The 24,687-nt window shown below is 44.0% G+C and overlaps 1 protein-coding gene across 9 annotated transcripts in view; it reads right to left on the bottom strand.

The window, feature by feature from the left end:
* Positions 1–24,177, bottom strand: part of COPRS (coordinator of PRMT5 and differentiation stimulator) — a 215,059-nt gene extending 190,882 nt beyond the window's left edge. Inside the window, exons 1-5 of one of the 9 annotated variants that reach the window (XM_067547405.1) lie at positions 22,622–22,862; positions 21,719–21,797; positions 20,649–20,924; positions 4,175–4,225; positions 3,418–3,569 (exon numbers count right to left, since the gene is read on the bottom strand). In XM_067547405.1, the coding sequence (XP_067403506.1) occupies positions 3,568–3,569; positions 4,175–4,225; positions 20,649–20,924; positions 21,719–21,797; positions 22,622–22,699 (486 nt within the window). In that variant the 5' untranslated portion in view covers positions 22,700–22,862 and the 3' untranslated portion in view covers positions 3,418–3,567. Of the gene's footprint in view, positions 1–3,417; positions 3,570–4,174; positions 4,226–11,368; positions 11,518–12,241; positions 12,394–17,417; positions 18,126–20,648; positions 20,925–21,718; positions 21,798–22,621; positions 22,867–23,947 lie in introns of those variants that run through there. The other 8 variants (XM_067547406.1, XM_067547397.1, XM_067547402.1 and 5 more) reach the window with 8 other exon arrangements.
* Between the last annotated feature and the right edge of the window lie 510 nt (positions 24,178–24,687).

The raw sequence follows: 24,687 nt of genomic DNA, 5'->3' as shown, positions 1-24,687 counted from the left end.
CATAAATAATATAACAAATGAATCCTGTGTATATGTCTATATAGCAGTATAAGGGAAGCTCATCTAGAAAAGTCCAATAAAATAGATTGCATTTATATTGATATATTTTTACATCTGAAAATGAAATATTTATCAATTATAATTGTATAGAAAGAGCAATGCCATGTAAATACTGCAAATGAATTTCAATTAATCTATTTGGAAATTTGAACAAATTCACTATGACTATTTATTCCCTGCTTTTGCAGTTTCCACCTGCATTCATGAAATCAAGTTTTAGTTGCACAAATGCAGACAGCAAATTTTAAGCTCATGAAAAGCAAATTTTATGTGCTCATTCCATGTGTGTTCACACCAAAAACTAATTATAGACATTATGGTACCAGTCAGGAAAGAGAAACAAAACCACATGACTTACGTTTTTTCCTCACTATAAGTCCACCAAATTTGGGAGGGTTTTACTAATTGCTTTAACTTTAAATATATTCAGAATTGTAGTTGAACTGAGTTAATCTATTGCTGCAGGTTTCTTTGCTGGATCTGACCAACGACGCTTGCTGGCAACAATAGCAAACTGACAGCATTCTTCTATATATAAAAATTAGCCTTACAAGATAAAGTCGATGGATGATAAAGGGCAAGAGCTTTTCCCATTGAGTCACTGGTTTGAATCAGAAAGTCATTACATACCGACAACCATGCGGCAATGAAATGAGTCAGGGGATCTCTCAGTCCACTTTCCAGAGGACTGGACGTGTTTGCACCATAGACGTGTAGGACTGGAAGGGACCTAAGGTCATCTAGTCCAGTCCCCTACACTCACAGCAAGACTAAGTAATAACTCAACCATTCCTGACAGGCATTCATCTAACCAGTTCTTAAAAACCTCCCAATGACGGAGATTCCACAACCTCCCTAGGCAATTTGTTGCAGTGCTTAACAACCCTGACAATTAGGAAGTTTTTCCTAATGTCCAACCGAAACCTCCCTTGCTGCAATTTAAGCCCATTGCTTCTTGCCCTATCCTCAGAGGTTAAGGAGAACAATTTTTCACCCTCCTCCTTGTAACTTTTTACATACCTGAAAACTGTTGTCATGTCCCCTCTCAGTCTTCTCTTCCCTAGACTAAACAAACCCAGTTTTTTCAATCTTTCCTCATAGATCATGTTTTCTAGACCTTTAATCATTTTTGCTGACCTCCTCTGAACTTTCTCCAATTTGTCCACATCTTTCCTGAAATGCAACACCCAGAACTGGACATAATACTCCGGTTGAGGCCTAATCAGTGCAGAGTAGAGCAGAAGAATTACTTCTCGTGGTCTTCATTACAACACTCCTGCTGATACATGCCATCCCATCAGAACTACCACCTTGGTAGGCAGTCTCAGAAGACAGGCCAAGGGCCAAATTTGCATGGAGGCTGAACTAAGAGGACTGGCAGGGCAGGATAGGGGCCACTTCTCTTGCTGCTGTATCATTTGATGGAGAAGCAGAGAACTTCAGTCCTGGTATTTTTCAGAAGCACCACATTACATTGTGCCAGACCTTCAGCGGGTATGAATCAGCGTAGTTCCACAGACATCAATGAAGATGTGCCCATTTAAAACAGTTGAAGATGGATCCCACATAGACTGACATTTTAAATTAAAAGGCTAGGAGTATAAACCCAAATCTTAAGAGAGCCTGAAGAGCCATGTATTTCCAAGTGAGCCCCACGGAAGGCAGTCCTACACACAGGACTAATAGCATTGATTCAATGCGTGTTAATGTTATGATTTATGATCTAATCCAGGTTTTAAGTTCAGCCTTTGCTACAGGAGGTCAAATCTGAACAACAGAATACAGCACGCAAACAGCAGCATATCGCCTCCATCACAGGGCTGAGATATTTAGCATCTCTCATCTCTAAGGATTCCCTTTGCTTCTTCCTTCATGAGGACAATGCTGGAATAACACCCTCCAAGCAACACTGCCGGTGAGGTACCTATCACACTGGTCTGTCATTCTCTGCTCCCAGAACATGCTCACCGGAGGCTGCTTTGGATTTGGTCAGACGGATGCCCAGAGTAAGGTTCTCTTCCACTGAACAGGTGCGATACGGCTCCTGGCTTGTGTGTTGCACGTCTTCGCTGATGTCAGTCATTCATACAAAGCCTGTGTGTCTTCATTCTGAAAAGCTACTCTAACTTCCTGCCCCTCTGCTCCAACTGCAGCCAAATATTTTGCACTTCTGCAGTTGCCTTTCATAGATGGATCTCAATGTCCTTTTCAGACACTGACCAACCAAACCACACACAACCCCTCTTTATTGGGCTGAAATGTCATTATCCCCATTTCACTAAAGGGTGAATGCACATTTCACAAAATGCTGAGACACAGAGAAGTTAAGGGATATATCCCAGAGCAACAAATCTGCATGGCAGGGTCAGGAACTGAAGGCAGAACTCCTCACTCCTATTCTTATGCTGTAAATGTGACCCCATTTCTCTCTCCATGAAAGTAAGCTTCTGCCTGGCCACTGCTCTAGCTGTGCATTCAGTCACAGGTCTTTAGTCTACCCCATGTGCTATGAACTGATCAGAGCGCTCTCCTGGCAGTAGCATCCCCAAGCTTCTTGCACGGTAGAAGAGGCAAGTGGGAAGGTTTCTAACCACTGTTAATTCAGCACGACTTGTGGTTTGTTCAGTACCAAGGGCAAGTCTGGTGTTCTGGACAGCACAAACTGAGGTGGGCAGTGCCCCAAGATGACAACATGCAACACACAATTAGAAACAGTCCAGACCTCAGTTCCATAGTCTGATCCAGATCCAAACTCTCTCAGAGCTCAAGGAGACATGCAGCCAATGTTCCCATTCACATCTGTTTCATAGAAATGGGCAAGAGCCATCTAGGTTTGGATGTAATGATTGGGTTAGTCCCATATCTGCGTAAAAGGCTCATGAAACCACATCGTCTGCATCAACCTGATGCGGACACATTTTACACCTGATTTTTCACCCCTCCCTTGCAGAATTAGAGGTCACACTGCATTTGTGCTTCCACTCCCCACGTCACTAGATACAGTAGTTAGTATAAGCCCCCAATTCCCAAAGCTGCATGCAGGGTTTCAGCAGACCCGCCCTAAATTAACACTCCCATGAGCCTTCCCATGTGCTGCTTTGAAACTTCAGGGGTTAACATCAAACTCTAGCTCCTCTGTCTATACAAAAACATTACAGATGTGCCAGGTCTTATCTCCTAGAGCAACTGCTGTGCATACAGCACAACAAAGAGAAATATGCCTCCGTTATTATAGACATAAAACAAAATCTTTCCTTGGCATAACTCCACCGACGTCCGTGGCAGTGCATCTAGGGTGCTGTGGGGATCTAACAAAGAAGAATCCAGTAGCTCAATGTAAGTGATGTTGAACCAGGATTTTTTTTTAAAAATTAAAAAACCATAAACATATTCTTATTTGGATTGGCTGTAAGGTAGGAGTAATTCCCACTGACCAATGGTTTCCAAGAAGATGGCTAGCTCTGTGAACAGCTGTTACAGGCACTCCCCAAGCAATAAAGCTTTGCATTCTGCACAAAAAAAAAAAGTGTTACATTCTTTCCAAAAAGCTAATAAAACCAGCTCTTCTGTTTAATGCAAGTTACACTGACTTTTTATTTGTTAGAGCCCTCTCTTCAAAATTACACTTCAGGGTTTTGCTTCAAGTGAAAGCAGAGGCAAAAAGCCAGTGCAATAAAACCACACACACACACAATAATATACACACACACCATATCTGTACATACATATATGTCATATACACACATGCAGAGTGTGTGTACACAAACACACACTAAATTAAAAAAATGACCAAACCCAAACCTTTAAATCTGAACACAGCACCATTCTCCCACGCCCATCCTCCTTGGGAATTTTTGGCATGTTCAGACCTGAAGTTCTGGGTGTGATTTGACCCCTGCATTTTTGGCTCCTGGGCAGATCCAAACTCACAGAGAGAGGTCATACATACATCTCTTCTTTGAACTTCTGTTTCCAAACTAGACCCTACAGCCGAAAGCAGCAGCTTCACAAACACTGGCCAGTAGAAGGACTGCCATGCTAAATGAGGTCAGTGGGCTTTGGATCAGATGCTTATTCAGAGTCCTGAAAGAACAGAAAGATCTATAGTACTTACATTCTTTCCAGGTAGACATCTTCACAGTTATTTGGTCTTTGTCTCCACCTGCTGGTATGGAGGAATAATACTCTAGTAGTTTGTATGATATTAGAGGGGAAGTATTGAATGCCATACTTGTTAAAAAAATCCATGCCATACAGATCATAGAACTTTAACCTTGTCTATAATAGCTGACAATGATGACAATAGCTACTATTAAAAATCCAACATTGAAAGGTAACCACAGTGTCTTCCTTTACTTAGAATAAAAGATACCATGAGGCCCTAATTACATAAAACTGGTGATTTTATGGTATGCTCTGCCAATAAAATAAGAAGTTTCTGCAATATAAGAAACTTTGTTGAAAAGAAATAACTATTTTTATTTAAATGTAAACAGCAGAGAGGCTTGCGGAACCTTCCTAAATAGAACTGAAAGCTGAAAATGGTCACAGTATTTGATTAAAATTGTTCTCAAAACAATATTCAGCAATGGAATGTAAATACATGGAAATCCAAGAGTTATAATCTACACTATCACCTGCCTAGGCCTAAACTAACACTAGTAATTCTCAGATGTTAAGGTAGAAGAATCATAAACCAAATTATCATAATTAAAACTTGTACTGAGCTTCAGCAGTAATTAATTCAGAGACCTATAGATTACAGAGGAGTCTGTTTTACAGCTGCATGTGCTATGCATCTGTTAGTTAATTCCACAGACCAATTACAAATTGTTACAGTTGCAACTGTGTTTTTCAAGCTGGGATCTCTCAGGTCCTTTCAACAATCATATTTACCGATTGGCTTTTATCTTTCCTGTCACTAACTTTCTGGAGATTCATACCCTAAAGGGAAGACTGGGCAGAGGGGGGGTTGGGTTGTACCCTCGCCATTGCTAAGAAGCCAAGCTGATTTGTGCCAGTATCTGTCTGCAGCAAAACTGGGGAAGGCCCAGAAGCTCATTAAAGCCTTCACTGAAATTGCCAGACCAATGACTGAGGCACAGCCAGCCTGACGAGCAAGGGGGCAGAGATGTGCCCTAAGCAATCTGGTATTTTTATTTATTCAAACCACAAGATGCTTTGCATCCATGGAATGTGTTAAAATACCAAATACAAAGTGCCAGGAAATTGCATTTTAAGGAGCATGCTTGCTCGGACTGAACATGTTCTTTTCAGAGGTGGGCCTGGATCAGAACCTCAGAGACGGCAGGGTAATCGGGATTTGTATCTCAGCTTTAAGGATAAAGCCACAGGTGTGTGTTCATTATACGGGACATGAGCGTTGACAACAGTGAGCAGTGTCCAAAATGGGCCCTTGCTGGGCAGATGTGTTCTTGGTACAGTCAGCTGCTGGAATGACAGAGCAATAATCACTTTGGCTTTATTTCCCAGCCGCGCATCTAATATTGTTTTATTAGTTAGGGTTAGTTTTTATAACCCTGCTAAAAGTATCATTTGTTGACCGCCATGAGGGACATGGCTTAACAATGCAAGAATTGCCACATGGGGATCTGACCAGTGATCCGTCTGGTCCAGTGTCCACCCTAACAGGCTGCAACAACAACAATTCTACGTGTATACGTATTGAAAAGCACTTTGTGGCAATTTGCCACCATTGCAACACTTGAAGCACTAGATGCTTCCTAGCATAGTGCAATGCCCCCCCAAGTGGACAATTACAGAATAACCTTTCCACAGTAATATCTTCTTGATGCTCGTTATTAAGCTATGTCTACGCTGCAATCAGGGGTGTGATTGCAGCACATACAGACCTAGCTAGCTTGGGTACCAATAGCAGTGAAGCTATGGCAGTACAGGCCATAGCATCGGCTAGCCACACAAGTATGTACCCAGGTTCCCTGGCGTGCTTGTATTCTGCTGGCTAACCTGGCATGCAAGAGCTTCACTGCTCTTGGTACCAGAGCTAGCCAGATTAAAACTAGCTCAGGTATGTCTACACATGCTGCAGTCAGACCTTTGATTGCAGTATAGATATACACTTAGTGATTGGCTTACGCTCTAGAGAACGAGCATTTATATCCCTAACTTCTCTTAATATAATTCAGTGCAACTATGGAGGACTCATTACCAGATAAAATGTCTAATTCTGTTTTGAATCCTGCTAAACTCCTGTCTTCTACGTCATCTTGTGGCAATGAGTTCCACCAATTAAAAAAAACTCTCAAAGCTCAATCTGTCTGGTGGAGAAAAAAAATCTGATTTTCAACCAACATTTTGGCAAAGTGCTTTTCCAAAGCTGAAATTCGTACGGCCCTAAAACTAGGAAAGTTTCTGTAACTACAGCAACCTTAAAGGTATATCTTTTTTTAAAATTTAATTTGGCAAACAACAGAACTGAGATTCAGCTCCTAAAAAGAAAAAAGCCATTTCTCCCAGCAGACGCAGGCTCTTCAATACATGAACCTATTCCTGGCCACCGCCAATGACCTTGGAAACTCTTTCTACCATAACTGTGCTGCAAACAGAATTCCCATATCAATACTGACAATGAAAAATTGCTAAATGGTTTCTAACTCTGCCATTATTGCTCTTGACAGCATTTTACCAAACTAAGTGTTTGCACACATTCATTTTATATAGAAGAGATGAACTGACAACACATTGCTGCTGTTACTAATTCTAAGATTGGCATTAGCAGCAGACATGGGGACAACTTTCAAAATCCTGGTCCATACCCAAATTATCCCCAAATGTGTGGTTGTTTTGATGGAAGATTTCTAACTACAGGTGGGCTAGAACCACAATGAAACATTCTATCTGTGCAAAATCCACTTGCAATAATCCTGGAAACCAGTGAGAAGTATTAGCTTGTCATTATTATTAAATGTGATGAGGCAATCAGATGTTAAGGTTGGCATTTCCACTGAATGATCAATTAAAGTACTCTCCATAACACAGATTGTAAATAACCTAAAGGCATACAGAACTGTTTAATACAGCCAGTTTCCTGAAGATGTGTATTAGGGCAATTCTTAAATATGATGTATTCTGTCTTCCCATAGAAGAACTGGGAATTGGATATTAGCGTAGTAAGACCTAAGTGTCCATAGCCTTGAGCATTAATAAAAAGTAGTAGCAGCACTCACAATCTAAAGTCACATTAGGAACATGGGACTTGCCATATTGGATCAGACCTTTGGTTCCATCTAGTCTCTCTCATATCAATGGAAGTGGACAGTGTCTGATATTTCAAAAGAATGGTGCAGAGGGAAAACTCAGTTTGATTTTGTTCATTAATTTTGCTGCACGTTTCTAGGGCAGTCTCAACCCTGGATGATTGCCCCTTCAGTGAGAAACTAACTAGGTATTCACTTAGAAAGTCATATTTCTTTGGTGGTAACTTCCTCCAGCTTCTCAAAGCTGCGATCACCTTCCAACATTGATTGTTCCTGTTTAACATTCAGGAGATATCCCACAATACAAACTAGCTAGCTAGCTACTTAGATAGCCCTCATCACAATAATATCTGAACACCTCACAGTCATTAATGAAGTTTATCCTCACAATAGCCCCCCGGTAGAGAAGTACTACCCCACTCTACAGAGGCATGAGACAGATTACATGTCTTGTCCAAAGTTATTTAGGAAATCTGTGTCCAAGCTGAGAATCAAACCAAGGTCTTTAGCGTCCCTATGCTTTAGGCCACGCTGCAACATTAGTGAACAGCCAGAACCAACAACAGCATCTGAACTCTTGGATCTCTCTTGGTGTTAAATCCTTAGCCTTGAATTCGATGGCCCCACAGTGCTCGATTTTGGCGATGCTTGTGATCCTTTCTGTATGTCCAACCCCAAATCTGCCACAAACTACTGGGAACCCAGCCATTTCCACCTAAAGAACAAAATAACGATGCAACAAGTGCATCTCGCTGTGTTTTCCTTGGTACATTTGCAATGAACGCAAGTATTTAAGCTTACTGAGTGCCCTTGAGTGTTGCTATAGTGGGGAGCTGACGAGAAAAGAAAATGAAAATGGGAAAGCCCAAGTGTCTTTTAGAGCAGATTAGCTAAATCTGGAGAGTAGAAGCTATTCTGCCTACGATTTTTAAAATAGAAGAATCTATTAAAAGAGCCTGTGTCATAATACTACAACCCTTATAAGATTTGTGCATGTGAGTTGTCCAGAATATTTAAGATAATACAACCAAAATTCAAACAAATTTCATCTTTTTTTTAACAAAATGAGATCCTGAAGGATAAGGTAATTAGTATGCAATGTAGCTCAACAGAAAAAAATTCAAATGAAGATGCCATTTAACAGCCCTACAGTCCTCCACGTTCTGTCAGACGCTATTAACCAGAAAGGGGTAGATCTCCTGTGAAATCAGACAATGTAACAGAGATAAGAAAAAATAATGGGGTTGAACATTGCAAAATGAGTGTCCTGAACACAAGTATTAAACATGCTTCAGCAGGAATTTTAATAAAAGCAGCAATGGAACTAATTACATTGTTCCCAAAGTGCCCAAGAATAAAGGGCAGTGAGGATTTGCCCAGGACTTTACTGGTACAACAACAAGGACCAGACAGACAAGCAGCAGCTTCAGTCCCACCAAGCAGAAGAATGAAGATGTCACTAGGATGGTTTCTGTGGTGAGGTATCTGGATCCTATATTCTTATTCAAAATGTAAAAGACCCAATACAGGCAGGACAAAATGAGAGACAAGCCTGAATCTCACTGGTGCATTCATGCTTTATATTTAGAGAAAGATCTGGCCAATTGAGCAGCAAGTAGTTGTTCCTAGATTGCAGTGGCCAAGAACACAGGTGCCAAGAGCTCAGTAGTAGAAATATGGAATAGCTGAGAATGAAGAGGCCTCCTTGTTAATATTAGAACATTGAGGATACTTGATAAGACATGGGGGGGGGGGGAAACAGATGGTGCATACAGCTTTAAAATAGTGCTGGACAGTGAAATGGATGAGGGGAGCACTCCCAGGCCTGAGCACGGGAAAATGGGCTAAAAATAAAACCATCTCTCATCAACGTAACGTCTAAGGTAACATCCTGCAAACAGGTGCAGCACAAACAGTTACTGTGGAATAGTCCAATTTCAAGCTGCAAAGCAAGATCTCTCTGATTAATTACACGAGGCTTGCATGAATCTGACAAGAGATAAACTAGCACATAAATACACGGCACTCCTAGCATAACTCTCTCTAAGGAGATCTTCTGAGGAGCCCCCCATATTTTCCCAGTTCAACATCTCCACCCCTATAGTGCTGTGTTACCTCCATCAGCATTCAGGACACAGAAATCTGGATGACGCCTGAGTTTGGAGATGATGCATGCAGCTCCCCATTCAGCCAGAAGGGGTGCTGTAGAGCAACACAAAGCCCTTGCACTCTCTTCTGGCTTAAGCAGCCGGAAAGCAGAGCAGAAATCACGCTTGGTTCTTTTTCGGGTGATGGTCCTTAGTGTATTCCACTGAGCTGGTGTTCTCACATGTACCAGAGCACTGTTACAAGGCCTCTAGGCTGTCTACATGGCTGTTTCACACCCAGAACACTAAACAGCCAATGTTCTCTTCACGGCACACAAAGCACAGCTGAAAGCACACAGAGGCAGAGGGCCCTGTACTAGAACCAGACACAAAATTTACAATAAACTTGAGCCCGAAGGCCCCAGACAGAAGCAGCCACTAGCAAAAGGAAAAAGGTAAAACTCAACCCCAAAAGGAGAGAACGAGCAAAATACAGAGGACAAAACAGTCAAATAGGACTTGAAAGGCCTAATGTGGAGCCTGGAAAAGAACTCGGGAGCAAATTCTGATGGGACACAGGTGGTCAGCAGTGGTCTGGAGACGGAAGTCAGCACAGCTGAGCAAGAGCAACTGAGCCAAACTCATCAGTCTTGCAAGGTCAGAGAGGAGGTGGTGGAGACCCAAGTTCCTAGAGCCTAGATTACGGACACTTCATTGAGTCGAATCCTTTGGCTCTCAGGCAGTGCGCAGATCACAAAGGTTGGATGTTACCAATTCCTCCAGCCCTAGAGCAAAGATCAGTTGGGGCACTGCATGCTGGGCGTGTTGCGGCTCTGGCTCAGTTTCAAAGGGACCCAATGAGGTGCGCATTACAATAATCTAGCCAGATGGTGACAAAGATGAGATTTATATGAAATCTGGTGTGTCCTCTAATCAGGGTTATACTTTTTAAGGGGGCCAGAGGAACCTTTACATTATCAACACCGAATGAACCTAAAAATCCTACACCTCCCACTGCCAGCAGCAGGCACTTATTTTATGTGGGCACCTTGGCAGTAAAACACACCCAAAATAAATCCTGTTGGGGTGGTGGGACACATGCTAGAAACTCCCCATTAATTCTGCTGAGAATTTTACCCCTGTATGTAACCAGAAGCACATTATTGCAGCCAGAGGGCTCAGAAGGTATAACAGGAGCCAAAGACATGCTGTATTTATTTCTATAGGGGTACAATGCACTTTAAATGAGAAGGACCGCTCCCCAAACCAAAGTACCATACCTGAGGACCTCTGAAACTTGTGGGGGTGTTGGAATCTGAACACCAACCCAGATCTGAATTGTACAGCTCACCCACCTCTAACAGATCAAACCAAGCCCCCAAACAATTCCCCAGACTGAGGTTCAAAGAACAAATCCAGATTTTGTAGCCTAGGCCTATATTCAGCAGGCTGATAAAATCCCCCCCAAGTAGTTTACAACATAGTCTTGCAGACTTTACTGATATAGCCAGTCCCATTAACTGTAATAGGACTATATTGGCAAATAAGAACTATAGAATCGGTCCCTAATTTAGACAGGTTCAATATAAATTATTCAGAAACGCAGGTGCAGAAAGCATCAGAGAGCAGGTGAGCGCTGGACAATTAGGCAAAAGGAGAGAGTTCAGGAGGGTTTTGAAGGTCTCTTGGCAGAAGGATAGTAACAGGCTTTTTCCAAGCACAGAGAACTGGCCTACAGAAAGGCATTACACCAAAAGCAAAGGAGACTGATAAAGAATGTAACTGAAAAAACATCAGTGGCTTGTGGATTAGCACTGCGGCTATTTATGTGCTCTAGGTTTGTGTATTTTGGGGGGGATTAGCATTTTTGTGCAACTCCAAATGGGAGAGGCAGCTTCAGGTTGTGATGTATAAAACTATTCCCACCCAGAAGCAAAACTCATTGGGCTTTTTCTACAAAAAGTGAGACAGCAATTTCTTCCCTTATTTATTGGCCAGTGCTTCAGAGACACCGTACTATAAGCACAATGCTTATTGACGAGGATTATTTATCTATATTTCCTGCAAACTTGACTCTCAGGACACTGCTAAAGACTGCCACCTTGTGGTAAGATCCCATAACACCAATTTTCCTGGAAGATGAAAAGAGTCTTATTAAGCACACTAGTCTTTTTTAAGCCTGAGATATGATCAGACCTAGAACAGCGTCCTCCCACGTGGATGCCCTATGACTTCAACAGGGCTCCATGTTGGTGCAAGAGTTTTGCCTGACCAAAATGACTGCAGGATCAGGGTGCCAGATAAGACATTGCTTTAAAAAAAATGTTTTTTGTTTTGCACATCTGACAGCATTGCATTTTCTTAGAGCTGGTTATAAAATGCTTATTTATAGCCTTCATTTGATTATAAGAGCTTTCAAAACTTTTAAACCAAGAGGTAAAGAAAAAGTCCCACCATTGCAGGAAATGCTGGGAGAAATTCTCAGGGCCATGTTATGCAGGTGGTCAGATTAGCTGATCATTGTGTGGACCCTCCTGACCTTTAAAATCTATGACATTTAGACATTAAAAAGTTTAAAAGAGCAGATGTGCTCATTTACATTCCTCCAATCTGCTCCCTTTTCCCAGTGGGGGGAAAACAGAGGATCAGAATTACCATTCAGAACCAGATGGTTTTATAGGTCCCAGGAATATTAGCTAAAGTACAGTAACAAGCAGCAAGAGGAACACGAGCATCAAAATATTCTTTGTCCAGGAGGAAAAACTCATAGCTGAACAGGGCAAAGCGTTGATCTTTTTTCCTAAGATTCCCAACTACCCTCCTCTAAAAGAATTATTCTGTGCTCACAAAACGTACCGGACAGCCCTGAAGACCGAAGACCTCAATGTACTGCAGATATGGTACAGCAGAAGCAATAGCAGAGGAGCTTTCCCATTTGTCCTCTTCGGCCATGGTCAAAGGCCCATTGACAGTCAACGCAAATCTCAGGCCTTTAGTGTGCCTCAAACCTGATGGAAAGGGACCATGTTTTTGAGCAAGTTGTTACCATCTCCAGATCAATCCCTGGCCTCTTGCAGAGACTCTTAAAATGGCTGCCACTGAGGACACTAGTCCATTCTGAACTACAGCCAGACCACCAGCTCTTACCACAGTCCAACGAAGATGCATCAAATGGTGATCCTCAGTCACTACTGACCCATGCCAGAAATGAGACAGCGATCTAGTGGTGAAAGGCTCAGTCTCCCATTACCAGTCCCCCTAAAACAATCTGTACAAATATGCCATTTGTTGGCAGCTTTGAAGACATACTCCGTATTCAGAATCCCAACCACACAATTGCCATTGGCACTAACAAGAGTTGGCAGTTGGAAATGCTGCCTCTATCTCACACTGCAGTTACAGAAAAGAAAATCATTGTAAGGAAACCACCCTTCTCAGTCGGGGAGTGAAGCTCTGATGCAATCCTGCTGACAGATTATTGTTTCTATTTCACTTACCTCCCCAGGAGCCAATAGTTAGAGATGGGGACTGAGACTCCCCACTCAGCAGCCTTGCCCTCCACGCACCTCTCTGACCCTATCCACAAGCTTGCTCATCTCCATAGTGAGCCGAGAGGTGCAATGTAGAAACCAAGATTCGCAACAGATAAACAATTTACAAGGTTATACAATGTGATGTGACCTCCACTGGCTATCTAGAATTTTGCATTCACCCACCAACCAATAAAAAGATATTTGGACAAAATGAAATAGACAAAGATCACACATGAAGAGACAACCATTTACTGCAGCTATGCTCCAGAAGGAGCCAGAATAATTCTACGGCCTGTGATACAGTAACTGGAGAAACAGAACAAGTATCTGGAGAAAGAGTTTCTCCTTCCTGAAGATTTGAAAGTTCTAGGGCAAGGGCTCTCAGATTAGAAGTACATGCTCCATTGCTGGTATATGGAGTGCAATCAGGATCAGTTTATAGCATCAGAATAAGAATCCATTGTATCTACACTGATTAAAATTATAAAGGTGGCCCTCCAAGTACTTTTGAGTTGTGTGGTATGCTTGATCTTAGAGTACAAGAACCACGGATCAAGGCCCCTGCATCTCAGTGTCTCCAATGAAGACCAATGATGAGATGCATAGCCCGATTTTCAGAGCTGGTGAGCACCCAAACTCCAAATGAAGAGACTAGGAGCTGCTCATATTTAGTCCGTTGTGAAAATCAGGTACCATATTTTAAACATTGGCACCTACAGCCTAATCAGGGTTTAGGAATGTAAATGCCCCTGTCACAGTACATTTTTAAGTACCAATTTAACATCCACAGGTGGAGCCTGAGGCTTCCAGTTAAAAGTTCCCATATGTGCAACTGAGAGCAGAGGACCAAGAGTGCATTGGCTGCAGGGTGAGCAATTGTCCTGGGTTGAAACTGGCTGAATGTTTTGAAATTAACTATTCTTAGCCAGGAGGGGGAAAAAACCATAAAAGGAACAAAAGTCAGGCAATCTTGGTTTTGCTCCATTCTAGTCAGTGGTGTTACACCAGAGATGACTATGGCCCATTATAGCTAAAGACTAAAATCCTCAGCAGTAATGGAGTGGGGAGAAATAAGACAAGTCACAGAGCAGAGCAAAGCCCCGACTTCAGCACACAGCTCCCAGCAGCATTGCTAAGTGGAAGTAGGGGGCGCAGACCCTCCGCTGATGTAAATGCAAGTCCACTGCTGTGACAGTGGATAGCAGCTGAGGCTCTGTCCCAGGACATTCAAGGGAAGCTCTGTTCACTGCCAAAGTTAATTAGCAGTGCTGTGCACTCCAGGGTATGCTTTGCAGCTTTTCTTAGTAGGTCACATACTTTCCCCTGCCATCCCAAGAACCTGTGCTATGAGCAACTGGTAATTCCCAGTACAACCTGCTCCACATCAGTGTCATCCCATAAAACCTTACTCACTCAGGGGCATGTGTTTCCAATGCAGACCTGCAGGGGGGTTGAGAACAGCAAGTCTGCAATCATTTCCTTTCCCTGCCTATGGGCTATAGGAACTTAGCCATCAACTTCACAGAGTGACATTGTGACCCAGGATTTAAAACGGAGTCTTTGGAAGCAGCAGATGGTATAGATGGTCTGCTGCCATCAGCATTTCCCCGCCAGGCTGCAAAATTATTGACATGCTCCTGATGACCCAGGAGACGTTTTCTCAGACTGAGATCCCAGGCACACAGTTTCAATGGCATGACCATATAACAGACTGCCAAGCAACACTCTGTCAATTAAGAAATGCAGATCTTAAAAAAACGTAATAGAAATAAGTTATCTGGATTGTGTGTCACATAACAGCAAGGAATCCCTATCAAAACCTCCATACCTTAGATTCTGTATACAGTCAACAGAAAGCATGAAGAATACTTTCCTTAATTACATCCTCCTGCAAATCATTCCCCTGGAGGATTCAAAGGAAGTGGCAGAAGACAAGTTTTATTTTCTTTGTTGATGTGTTCCAAAAAAAGTTAATACTCCTTTTTTAATAATACCACCTACCTCTTCTACAGCACATCTCAGCCACAGATCTAAAAGAGGTTAATATTATTCCATTGTGCAAATGGGGAAACTGAGGAACAGGGAGATGACTTGCCCAAGGTCACTCAGCAAAGCATTAGCGGAGCCAGGAATTGAACCCAGGTCTCCTAACTCCCATTCCTATCCACTAGCCGCCAAAGTCAACTCAGAAAAAGCCACAGGATGTGTTAAACTGCAGCACAGAACTTCCTGTCTTTTGGATATGTTCCCCAGCAACTAGTTCAGGAGGATCTAAGTCACATAAGGAAGTTTAACCTAGCAAGCATTCAAAATTGGCTTGTGTAGTATCAACGTGCATCTTCTCTCAGGGAAATATTCATGGCCCTGATTCTGCAAAGAGATCCACCAAGATGACCCTTATGTCAATTGGCTTGAAAGGGACTCTGTGCAGGTGTAAGGGGTGATCCTGACAGGCATCTCTGCTTGAGTTGTTGGTTTATGTGCTCCCTGATAATGATATTTTTATTAAAGAGGAATTCTTAATTACAATGACATGTGCATGTCAGTAGGAGAGATGGGCTCAAATGCAAGATTCATGTTGAGATGTTGAAGACTACAGTCCGGGGATGTTTGGATCTAGGAAGTTGGTCTTAAGCCCATTAAAATGGGAGCCTTTTGAGAAATCAGCATTTGGATTTCAAAGCTCGCTAAAATCTGGGGGATATTCAGATCAGAAGTTTTACACTGGGCCCATCTCTAGAGAAGAGGGCTCAAGATGAATAGTTACATTTGCCAACATACCCCAAAAGCAAGCAATACATCTCTGCAGTACAAGACTCATGGTTTAAGACCCAATGATTTTTTTTAAGAAGATCATTTTAAACTATTTGCAAACAGAAAGCTATTACAAATCCTTTAGCTTCCAGTCACTTAAAGTATGGACAGTCAATTTAACAAGCCATGCACTCACCATTTCAAGGCAAGTTTTCCCTCAAATAAAATGGCAGTCAAGAAAAATACTCCTGATTCCAATTAAAAGCATAACAGTATAAAGACTTCTGTTTACAAGGGAAATTATTCCAGAATAGCTATTCCTGATTAAATCCATGTGCGGATGCTCTTATTCTGGAGTAAGGGCATCCACACTCAGAAATAATCAGGAAAGTTAAATTCACACCAGATCTTACTCCAGATTAGTATGTATGTGTTGACAAGCCCTACATTTAAATTCAAATTAGATTTGAGATGGATCTTACCATTTACGGAGCACATGGGAAAATGCTTGCAGAATAAAAGGGATTAATTTTCTATAGAATTTCAACACCACAGCTGTGTCGGAATGCCTTTCCCAGACCCGAAGAAGCACTCTGTGTGGCTCAAAAGCTTCTCTCTCACCCCAACAGAAGTTGGTCCAATCAAAGATATTACCTCACCCATCTTGTCTTGCTAATGTCCTGTAAGTATAATTTTAGGCAGAATTTTTAAAAATAGGAAACTAAAGAAAATGCTATAAACCAAAGCTCACAGTGGCAGAAGACTAAACAGTAGATCTGGGCTGAATGCCGAGCCAAACACCTCTGAATATCGGGATGTTGGCAATCCAGTCTTGATCTGAAACTTGCTGCTTAAATCCATTGCCAATAAAAACATTCACTGATGGGATTTTTTGCTGCCCTCCGCAGGGCAGCACTGCAAAGCGCCCAGCCACAGAAAGAATTTGAGTGAAAAAATGGCTTACTGAGGAGAAAGTTTTGTCTGAGGATATTTTAACCCTACACGGCATGCCAGTGTTGTAGCAGCACTGACCTGGCTTCGATTAGACATTACGAGAAAGCAAAGTGGCCTGTTTATTGTGGACTGTGAGCCATTCAAGATTAGCAATGCTTTCTGTAGCTTGATCATTAGACTTGGTTTCCTCTATCTTCCAGGTTTAACATATTGTATACACCTGATCCTGCAAAGCACTGAGTGCCCACAACCCTCCTTCTAGATCAGAGGCTGCCACTGCCTCTCACCCTTCCTTGCTGGAGCTCAGCCACCTTCAACTCTCTCCCTCCGGCTCAGGGAAGCCAGCAGGCAAAACCCCTCTGCTGCTCTCCTGGCCCATGCCTGGTTTCCCACTGTCTCCAGCAGAAGCCTCCTGCCACAGCTTCCTCCAGCAGCACCCTTATCTTCTGGGATAGACAGGAGGCAGTGGGTAGCTCTCCTTCCCCTGCTAGTGTCCCCTCCTTTAAAAGGCCCAGCCAGGTGTCTTTAACCAGCTGGGCAGCAGGTAACCAGTCACAAGTGTGCTGGACCTCCCACTCCTTCTTAAATGGGCCAGTCACCCTAGCACAGTCAGCTACTTTCATTCAGGCCCCAACTACGCAATCCTTCCTCAAGTGAGCAGTCCCATGGACTACAATGGGATCGTTTGTGTAAGTGGTCAGCAACATGAGTAAATCATGCCCTAGGTCTCTTGTTGAGATTTGATTCTATAGTTCCCCGTGTTTGTATTGACAGACACAAAATAAGCTGGGTAAACCACAGAGTGCTCTGTATTTCTCACGACTAATATTGTCAAACAGCCCATCAGAGGGCCTGAACTTCAAACACAACTTTGGTCACGATATAGAATCTGTAACAAGGACAGGAACATTTAACCCCAGCTCAACTCAATGATTAATGCCAAATAAAAAAGAAAAAACTTAAAGTTACACAGATGAGATCTATGTTAAACCTGGCTAATGCCGGCTATCGAGCCAAAGTTTAAAAATCATACTTCCCAGACAACTTTTCTTTTTGTTTAAAAGACATGAAAATGAAACACTACAAAACTGCACTGATTCCTAAGGCTGGTGTCCAGCCTGAGATCACTCTCTGCTTCCTACCAGTCAATCATGATCAGTTTATTTGCAGTTCAATAATAATCCCAAAGAAAATTTTCAGAGAAGGTAGAGAATTAGTAGCCCTGTTTAGAACCCACTGGGCTAGATGAAGGTACCCCACATTGCACTGCATCCCTTCAATGGAGCAGAGTCAAATTTGCCAAAGTGTGGCCCTGAATAGGGGCAAATCTCAGTCATCTGCATCATCAAACTGGCCAACCTCAGGTATTCTATTTGGCAAACTCAGAGCGAGTGGAGTGGCGTGGTGACACCTGGGGTTATACAATGATTCTTCTTGCCATGCACAGGATGCCAATAGATCATTTTCCTGAAGACTACCATAGTCGATATCTTCTGCGTCTAAAGAGGATTTTAAAAAATAGGAGAGTGTTATTAGGCTGCACGAGAACACTCAGCATTGGCTATCGCTACTGAGGGGTTTGTCATAGCAAGGTATTTACACCAGTGCAAGAATGTCAATTTGACTGACCAACATTAGTGCATGAAACCTACAAAACCCCTATGCAACTGGTGGTGCAGATAGAGAAAGTGAGCTACAGAGAGCTTCAGGAAATTACCTCCCCAAGATCTCACAGACAGCCTGTGACAGAGCTAGGAACAGAACCCAGAACTCCTGTCTCAGAGTCCTGGGCCTTAAGCACATGACCATCCGTCCCTTTCATGGTCTATGCAGCCACATAGGGTTCTAACCCCACTATAGCACAACTCCTCCTGCCCCACTGGGCTCTCGCTGGTGCCTAACAGTCCCCATTTCCTTTCTGCCTCCTCCATCAATCTGCCAGCAGCACCTGAGGAACTCTTTGTTGGATCAGGTCAAGAGTGAGGGAGGTTGGAAATGGGGCAGGGAGCTAGTGCTGACCCAGTTTGTCCTCTAAGTCTACAACTAGTTTGATTAAAATAAAATATCTTAACAAACCTGCCACAAAGACACAGCAAGATCCACTGTACACAGGCAAGGTTTTTTGCATTGAAATAGGGTAATGTTGTCTGTAAATTCTCAAGCCACAGTCAGGACTTCCCTTCACTTCTAGGTTTGTGAGCACTTGAAGGGCATGAGTCATGGGTAAAATAAGCTGACTGTAAATGAATGGGGAAAAGTCCTTGTGCCAACTGCTAATCAAGCTCTTGATGGAACCAAAGATTTTAAAAGTGTGAGCAGGTGCATGTGCAAACACACACACAATATTTAGTCTCCTCATCTCTCTGAGCCTAACCCAGAGGGAAACACACAAACACAGTTATCCTGAGTTAACCCAGCACTACAAAGGTCTATAGGAATTCTCAGGCAGCGAACCTAGACTTTTCTGCTATTAACCTATGGAACGCGACTGAATGCTGCTGTCATATGTAAAAGGAAAGATAAATGCAATTAAACAAAATAGCCAGAACAATCAATATCTCCCAGGCAAAGAGGGAATTGTTTTATTTGTACAAATTCTGAGTGAGAGAACAACAAGGAGAAAGACTAGCACTAGGACTGGCTCATTCTACAAACCCTCAATGGGTTATTCATTACGCATGCCCTCAGCTTGTCAACTGAAGCGTCCAATCTGGCAAGTCCCTAAATGCTCTCATTGCCCACTGACTGCAGTGGAAGTTCAGGGTACTCAGACACTCAAAGGAGCAGCCCCATAACTGAGGAGCGTTCAGGGACCCATCCTGCTAACACAGACACAAGCAAGTTTATTCCCATGTCTACTCTTGGTAAAATCAATGGGATTGCTTGTTAGGGTAAAGTTGTTCGTGTGTGTTTGCAGGATCAGCCAGTAAATGAACGTTCAGGCCAGGAACTGTGTCTCTTTACACAACCCTCCAACACCACTATGCTCTAGAGCAAGGGTGTCAAACATCCAGCCAGCGGGCCGCATACAGCTCACCAACTTTTTTGGTCCGGCCCCTGGCAGCAGCGCACGGAGAGTACAGAGAGTACAATGCTGTGAGATCTCGCGGCAGTGCGCGCTGCCACCAGAGAGCACAACACTGTGAGATCTCGTGACAGTGGACGACGACGCTAGAAAGTACACCGCCGCAACATCTCGTGGCAGCGCGCGCTGCCACGAGATCTGTGTACACTGGCCGCAGCACATGGAGCGCTGTGTGCATGAGACACAGCGCTCCAAAAGACGGAAGAGGGACAGTGTGGTCTTGGGGCATCGCGCAGTACTATAATTCTTAATCATTAACCGATCCTTTTAATCGTAAAATAGTAGTAGTTGTAGAAGTGAATTTACTGCAGTTTTTATATCGCTGATAGCTAGCAAATACAATATAATACTACCTAAAAATGGTTGTGCCTAGTATTTCGATTTATGGTCTGTACGGCCCACTTGAAGTACATTTAATTCAAATCTGGCCCATCATAGCAAATGAGTTTGACACCCCTGCTCCAGAGGGACGTGACTGACAAAGCACAGGATGAATCTCTCAGGAGGGAAGAAGAAGGCTCCTTTAGCAGAGGGCCCTCAGCTACTGTACTGCTAGAGGTCAGGATGAGACCATCTCTCCTGTTTCAGAGCGATATACAAGACTTATAAAGGCCTAACCCCAGAGTAACTCCACACATACATATGTACATTTTCCCCTTGCCACAGCATCTCTTAAGAACCCCACTGGCCAAGGAAAGAGCCAAGACCGTCCTATTTGAACACAGCAATGCTTCTTTTAAGCTATTGCATTTGAGACCTAGGTACAAGTATGCATCATAAACGCACCAGGGAGACAGAAAGGAGGCAAAGAGCATCACTACCAAATGCTCAAAACAGGAGAATCTGGAGCTGTTTAAATGGGCTCTCAGGCAAAGCACCCCCCTCCACCCACCAAAAGTCCTAGGCTTGATCAAAGCATAAGCAAATCTGCACCTACCGTACGGATTACATTCAGCATCCTCCAATTCTTTATCCCAATCCTCTTCCTCATACTGAGAATCAATTTTCAGCTCAGGGAAAGATGCAAGGCCAGCTTCATCCTCCAACTCCCAGTTCTCAAGGTCACTCTGGAAGTCATCAAAGTCACCAATGATTTTAATAGAAGGTTCCAAGGAATCCGAATCCAAATGAGTGGTGTCACTTTCATAGCAAGAGCAATCAGAAAATCTGCTTTGGTGAGACTCAGCATCAGAAATGCTCCTTGCCAAATGGCCTGCAGTACAACAAAAAAAACAGAGATGCATAGGAAATAAACTGGGGTGGCGAAAATGCTTTAATACCATGCAGTAGTTCAGTCTGCTACATGAGGACACGTTGTGAACACGGCCCTGTTTTGAACAGGCAACAAAGGCCAGCTAGTCAAAGCCCAGGAAAACGACAACACTTCTGCAAATTCAGCTAAAGACAGAAATCTAACCCCAACCCATTATGCTATGCTGAGGTTACAGAAGGAATAAAATTCTGTAACACAAGAGGAGGAATCAGTTCTATCTAATTATAAATCCAATTTCATGTGTGTGTATTTAATACCACACCAGTATTGTTATGGGTTTCAGATATTTGCTGTTTGGAATACATTAGAGATGGGCCTGAATCCCATCACTAGCTCCAAACTCCCCCAAGCTTTGGATCTGAACTTCACAGCTGGCGGTCTCTCTATATGGGCTGAATCCAAAGTCTGGATCTGAATTTTGCACCTTAGGCTGATGTCTAGAATTTACAGTCCTGTTTCATCACTGCTACCTCTTGATATTTTTTAGGGGGAGGTTTGCTGAATAACTCTAGCTGGAGCCTCCAAAGGAAGAAGAATTTGTTTCGCAATATTGATCAAGTGCTCCTCTATCTAGGGATGTGCAGAAAATGGGCAACAATAATTTAGCAGAGTCATTCAAGAGAAGTTTCCCACCCATTAGCACTACACAGCTTTGTTGGCCTCCCCTAGCAGACAGCATTAGTAACTATTCTTTCTCACCTTGTTCCGATTTAATGCCTTTTTTTTCTGCATACCTTTTCTAGGCCTCCAGTTCACAGTTTTCTCTCCCTTCACAAGCTCTTCTTCCTCAGAGTTACCAGCAGCATCCGTTACCTAAAAAGCAGAAACATGGTTTAAAAAGGTTCATCAACTTTGCTCCTTAGACACTTATGAAGACTCTTGTTCCAAAGCAAATCAGGAGCCCCAAGCCATCTACTTCTGCCCAAGTTAAGGTTTCATTTTAAATAAGCCTGCAGACAGACAGCCCCAGCAAGGAGAAAACATCCTCAGGCCAGTTTCACCACCTCTGTTCAGAATCCTGTGGGAAGCAGCGAAATGGACACAAGTCAATTTTAGAACTGCAACTTTTTGGAAAAGCTATGAGCAAAGGTAGGCAGTGAAAAGAGGGGGAGTTAATGGATGGAGACCTAACACCTCTGCAGGAGCCCAGAGACTGGGGGAGGGAAAGGGTATCTGATCCAATTCTAGCAGTGGAATGCTTGAGGAAAAGTAAGGGACAGAAAGAGAGAAACAAAGTTTCTCCAGCAACAGAGCAGCTCTTCGGCCCCAAAGCTGGGAACTATAGGACAGAAAGGAAACTGGGCTGCTTGCTCTGACTTCACTGTACAATGGAGACAAGTGAAATTCTGCTGGAGCACTGCCTCCCACGCTGGTACCAGCATCGAAGTATGGACAAGGGGAATATGGCAGAGCAACAGCACCTTTCCTCCAGTCTACTAGTCCAGGGAAGGATTGTGAAAGAGATCCCACCAGTTTGTGAGTCTCTGTATCTGCATGGAGTTCTGAGCAAATGACTACATAAATTGGACTTCAGGCCAGCTGTGAGCTACACAGGACTTGAATCAAAGGGGAAGGAGATAGGGATGGTGCAAAGTTAGTGATAGATGAAGGGAAACAATGAATGACAGGGGACTTACATTTTGTGTGTTTATTATAGTTTCCATCCTGCAAGTTACTCTGTGCAGGCTGCCCCCTGCACCTGCGTGGTGCTCCATTGGTCAATGGCCTATGAATAGTAACTCACAGGTACCTAGTATGCAAGTTCTTAACCAGTAACAATAATATATCTCCCATTCTATGTCAGGAAGCGACTACTACAACTCTGAAAGCAATCCTCCATATCGTGACAATGCCCAGGGTTGAAATTTTACATGTGGGAAAAATTAGAAGGCATTTTGCTTCTTCCCCCTGTTAAAATATAACAATTCTGTTTCCAGTAACTGACAGGGAAAACAACTCCTATTTTCCATGCTCTCCAAGGGAAAATTGAGTGTCAGTTACTCACTTACACACACACACACACACACACACACACACACAAATATATGTATAACCAAAGTCATAACAGGAACACATGCTTGTAAACCTAAAGAGTTAAAATAAGACTTCAAAAAAAGCCTAATAACATTTTGCACATTACCAGAGACCTGAACCCCCAGGAGTTTTGCATCAGCCCAGACATCATTTGGCCTTTTTGCAATTTTTTTTGATAACTTTATATTTCTCGCAGACATAAAGCCAAGCCAGAAAATCAGCCTGAAGGGTCTAAAACATTAGGTTTGAACTAGAATCCACCCTCACCTCCACTCAGGTGTGGCCACCTAGGCCGGGGGGGGAAGAGAGAAAGATGCACTTTACACTACCATGGGATTTGGGGAAATAAACAGGAATAAAGAGAAGGAAAGGAAATGAGACCACAATATTTAAAGAAATCAGCCACCCCCCACCACATCCATCCCATCCCCTGTAGTTCTGTCCATAACCCCAGCTCTATCCCCAGGCACTAACACACACTACTCCCCGCTGACACACAATCCAGCCTCGGCCATAAATCTCCTCATACAGTCATCCCCATGCACCCACTGCCTTCCCATACAACCCCTCTGCACAGCCCTCACAGCCCCTCCTCGCCCCCTGCACACACGAGCACTGCCCCCTCCCCACCTCTGCACCCCCCCCCCCACACACACACACACACCCCGCTGCCCCTCCCCCCTGCGCACCCCCCCCCGCTGCCCCTCCCCATACCCTCCTCACCCCCTGCACACACAAGCTCTGCCCCCTCCCCACCTCTGCGCGCACACACACACACACACCCCGCTGCCCCTCCCCCCTGCACACACAAGCTCTGCCCCCTCCCCACCTCTGCGCACACACACACACACACTGCCCCCCATGCCCTCCCCACTCCGAACACGCCCCCTATCCCCGCCCCACACGCCAGGCTCCCCACTGCCTCTCACCTCCGGGCCTAGGAGCGGCCCCAAGGGACCCTCTTCTTCCCGCCGCCGCGCCCCCGGCCCCTCCATCCCCGGCTAGAGCGGACCCGCCCTCCAGAGGGCCGGCGAGTGCCGGCTGCGCCCCCCCCGCCGCCGCGGACCCACCGCCACGCGACCGGCCGGACTGCAACACCCGGGAGCTGAGCTCCGCTCCGCTCAGCCCAGCCAACCGGCGGCGGGCTTGGAGGGCAGCACGTGGGGAGAGCGGCCCCAGTTAAAAAGCAGCGAAACACCCCCGCCCCAGCCCCCCACCCATGGGGCAGTGGAAGCCCCACTGCCCCCCATTGCACACCCCAGGCTCCGGCCCCCTAAATCGTGCGGGGGGGGCTTCCACTGAGCACCTTCCCTTCCCACGCTGGGCTGGGTTCACTGCCTTCCCCCCACTTCAGGCCCCTCTCCCTGCCTTCCAGGCCAGGACCTTCTCCTTGGCACAGCGAGGGAGGTGGGTGGTGGCATGCGGCCCCAGGCAGCACCCCAGCCCGCGGCTCTGCCCTCTCCAGGGACCCTAGTTTCCCCTGATTTAAAAATCAAAATTAAAAAAAAAAACTCTGATTAAAAAAACCCCAAAATCCTCTCACTTTTCCACGATGAAAATTAAATGCTGAACTTTAGTTTCCTTAGCCTCGAGATAAGTAGGTATCAGCTGGCCGCAATGTTTTATTAATGTATTTACCATTTTTAAGCCTACCACTGTCATCAATCAT

Source organism: Emydura macquarii, unplaced genomic scaffold, assembly GCF_026122565.2.
Source record: "Emydura macquarii macquarii isolate MOO-44397 ecotype Brisbane River unplaced genomic scaffold, CSIRO-AGI_Emac_v2 contig_1230, whole genome shotgun sequence".
NCBI classification, from domain to species: domain Eukaryota; kingdom Metazoa; phylum Chordata; order Testudines; family Chelidae; genus Emydura; species Emydura macquarii.
The sequence above is the reverse complement of the archived record's forward strand: the minus strand, read 5'-3'. Positions and strand labels throughout refer to the sequence as shown.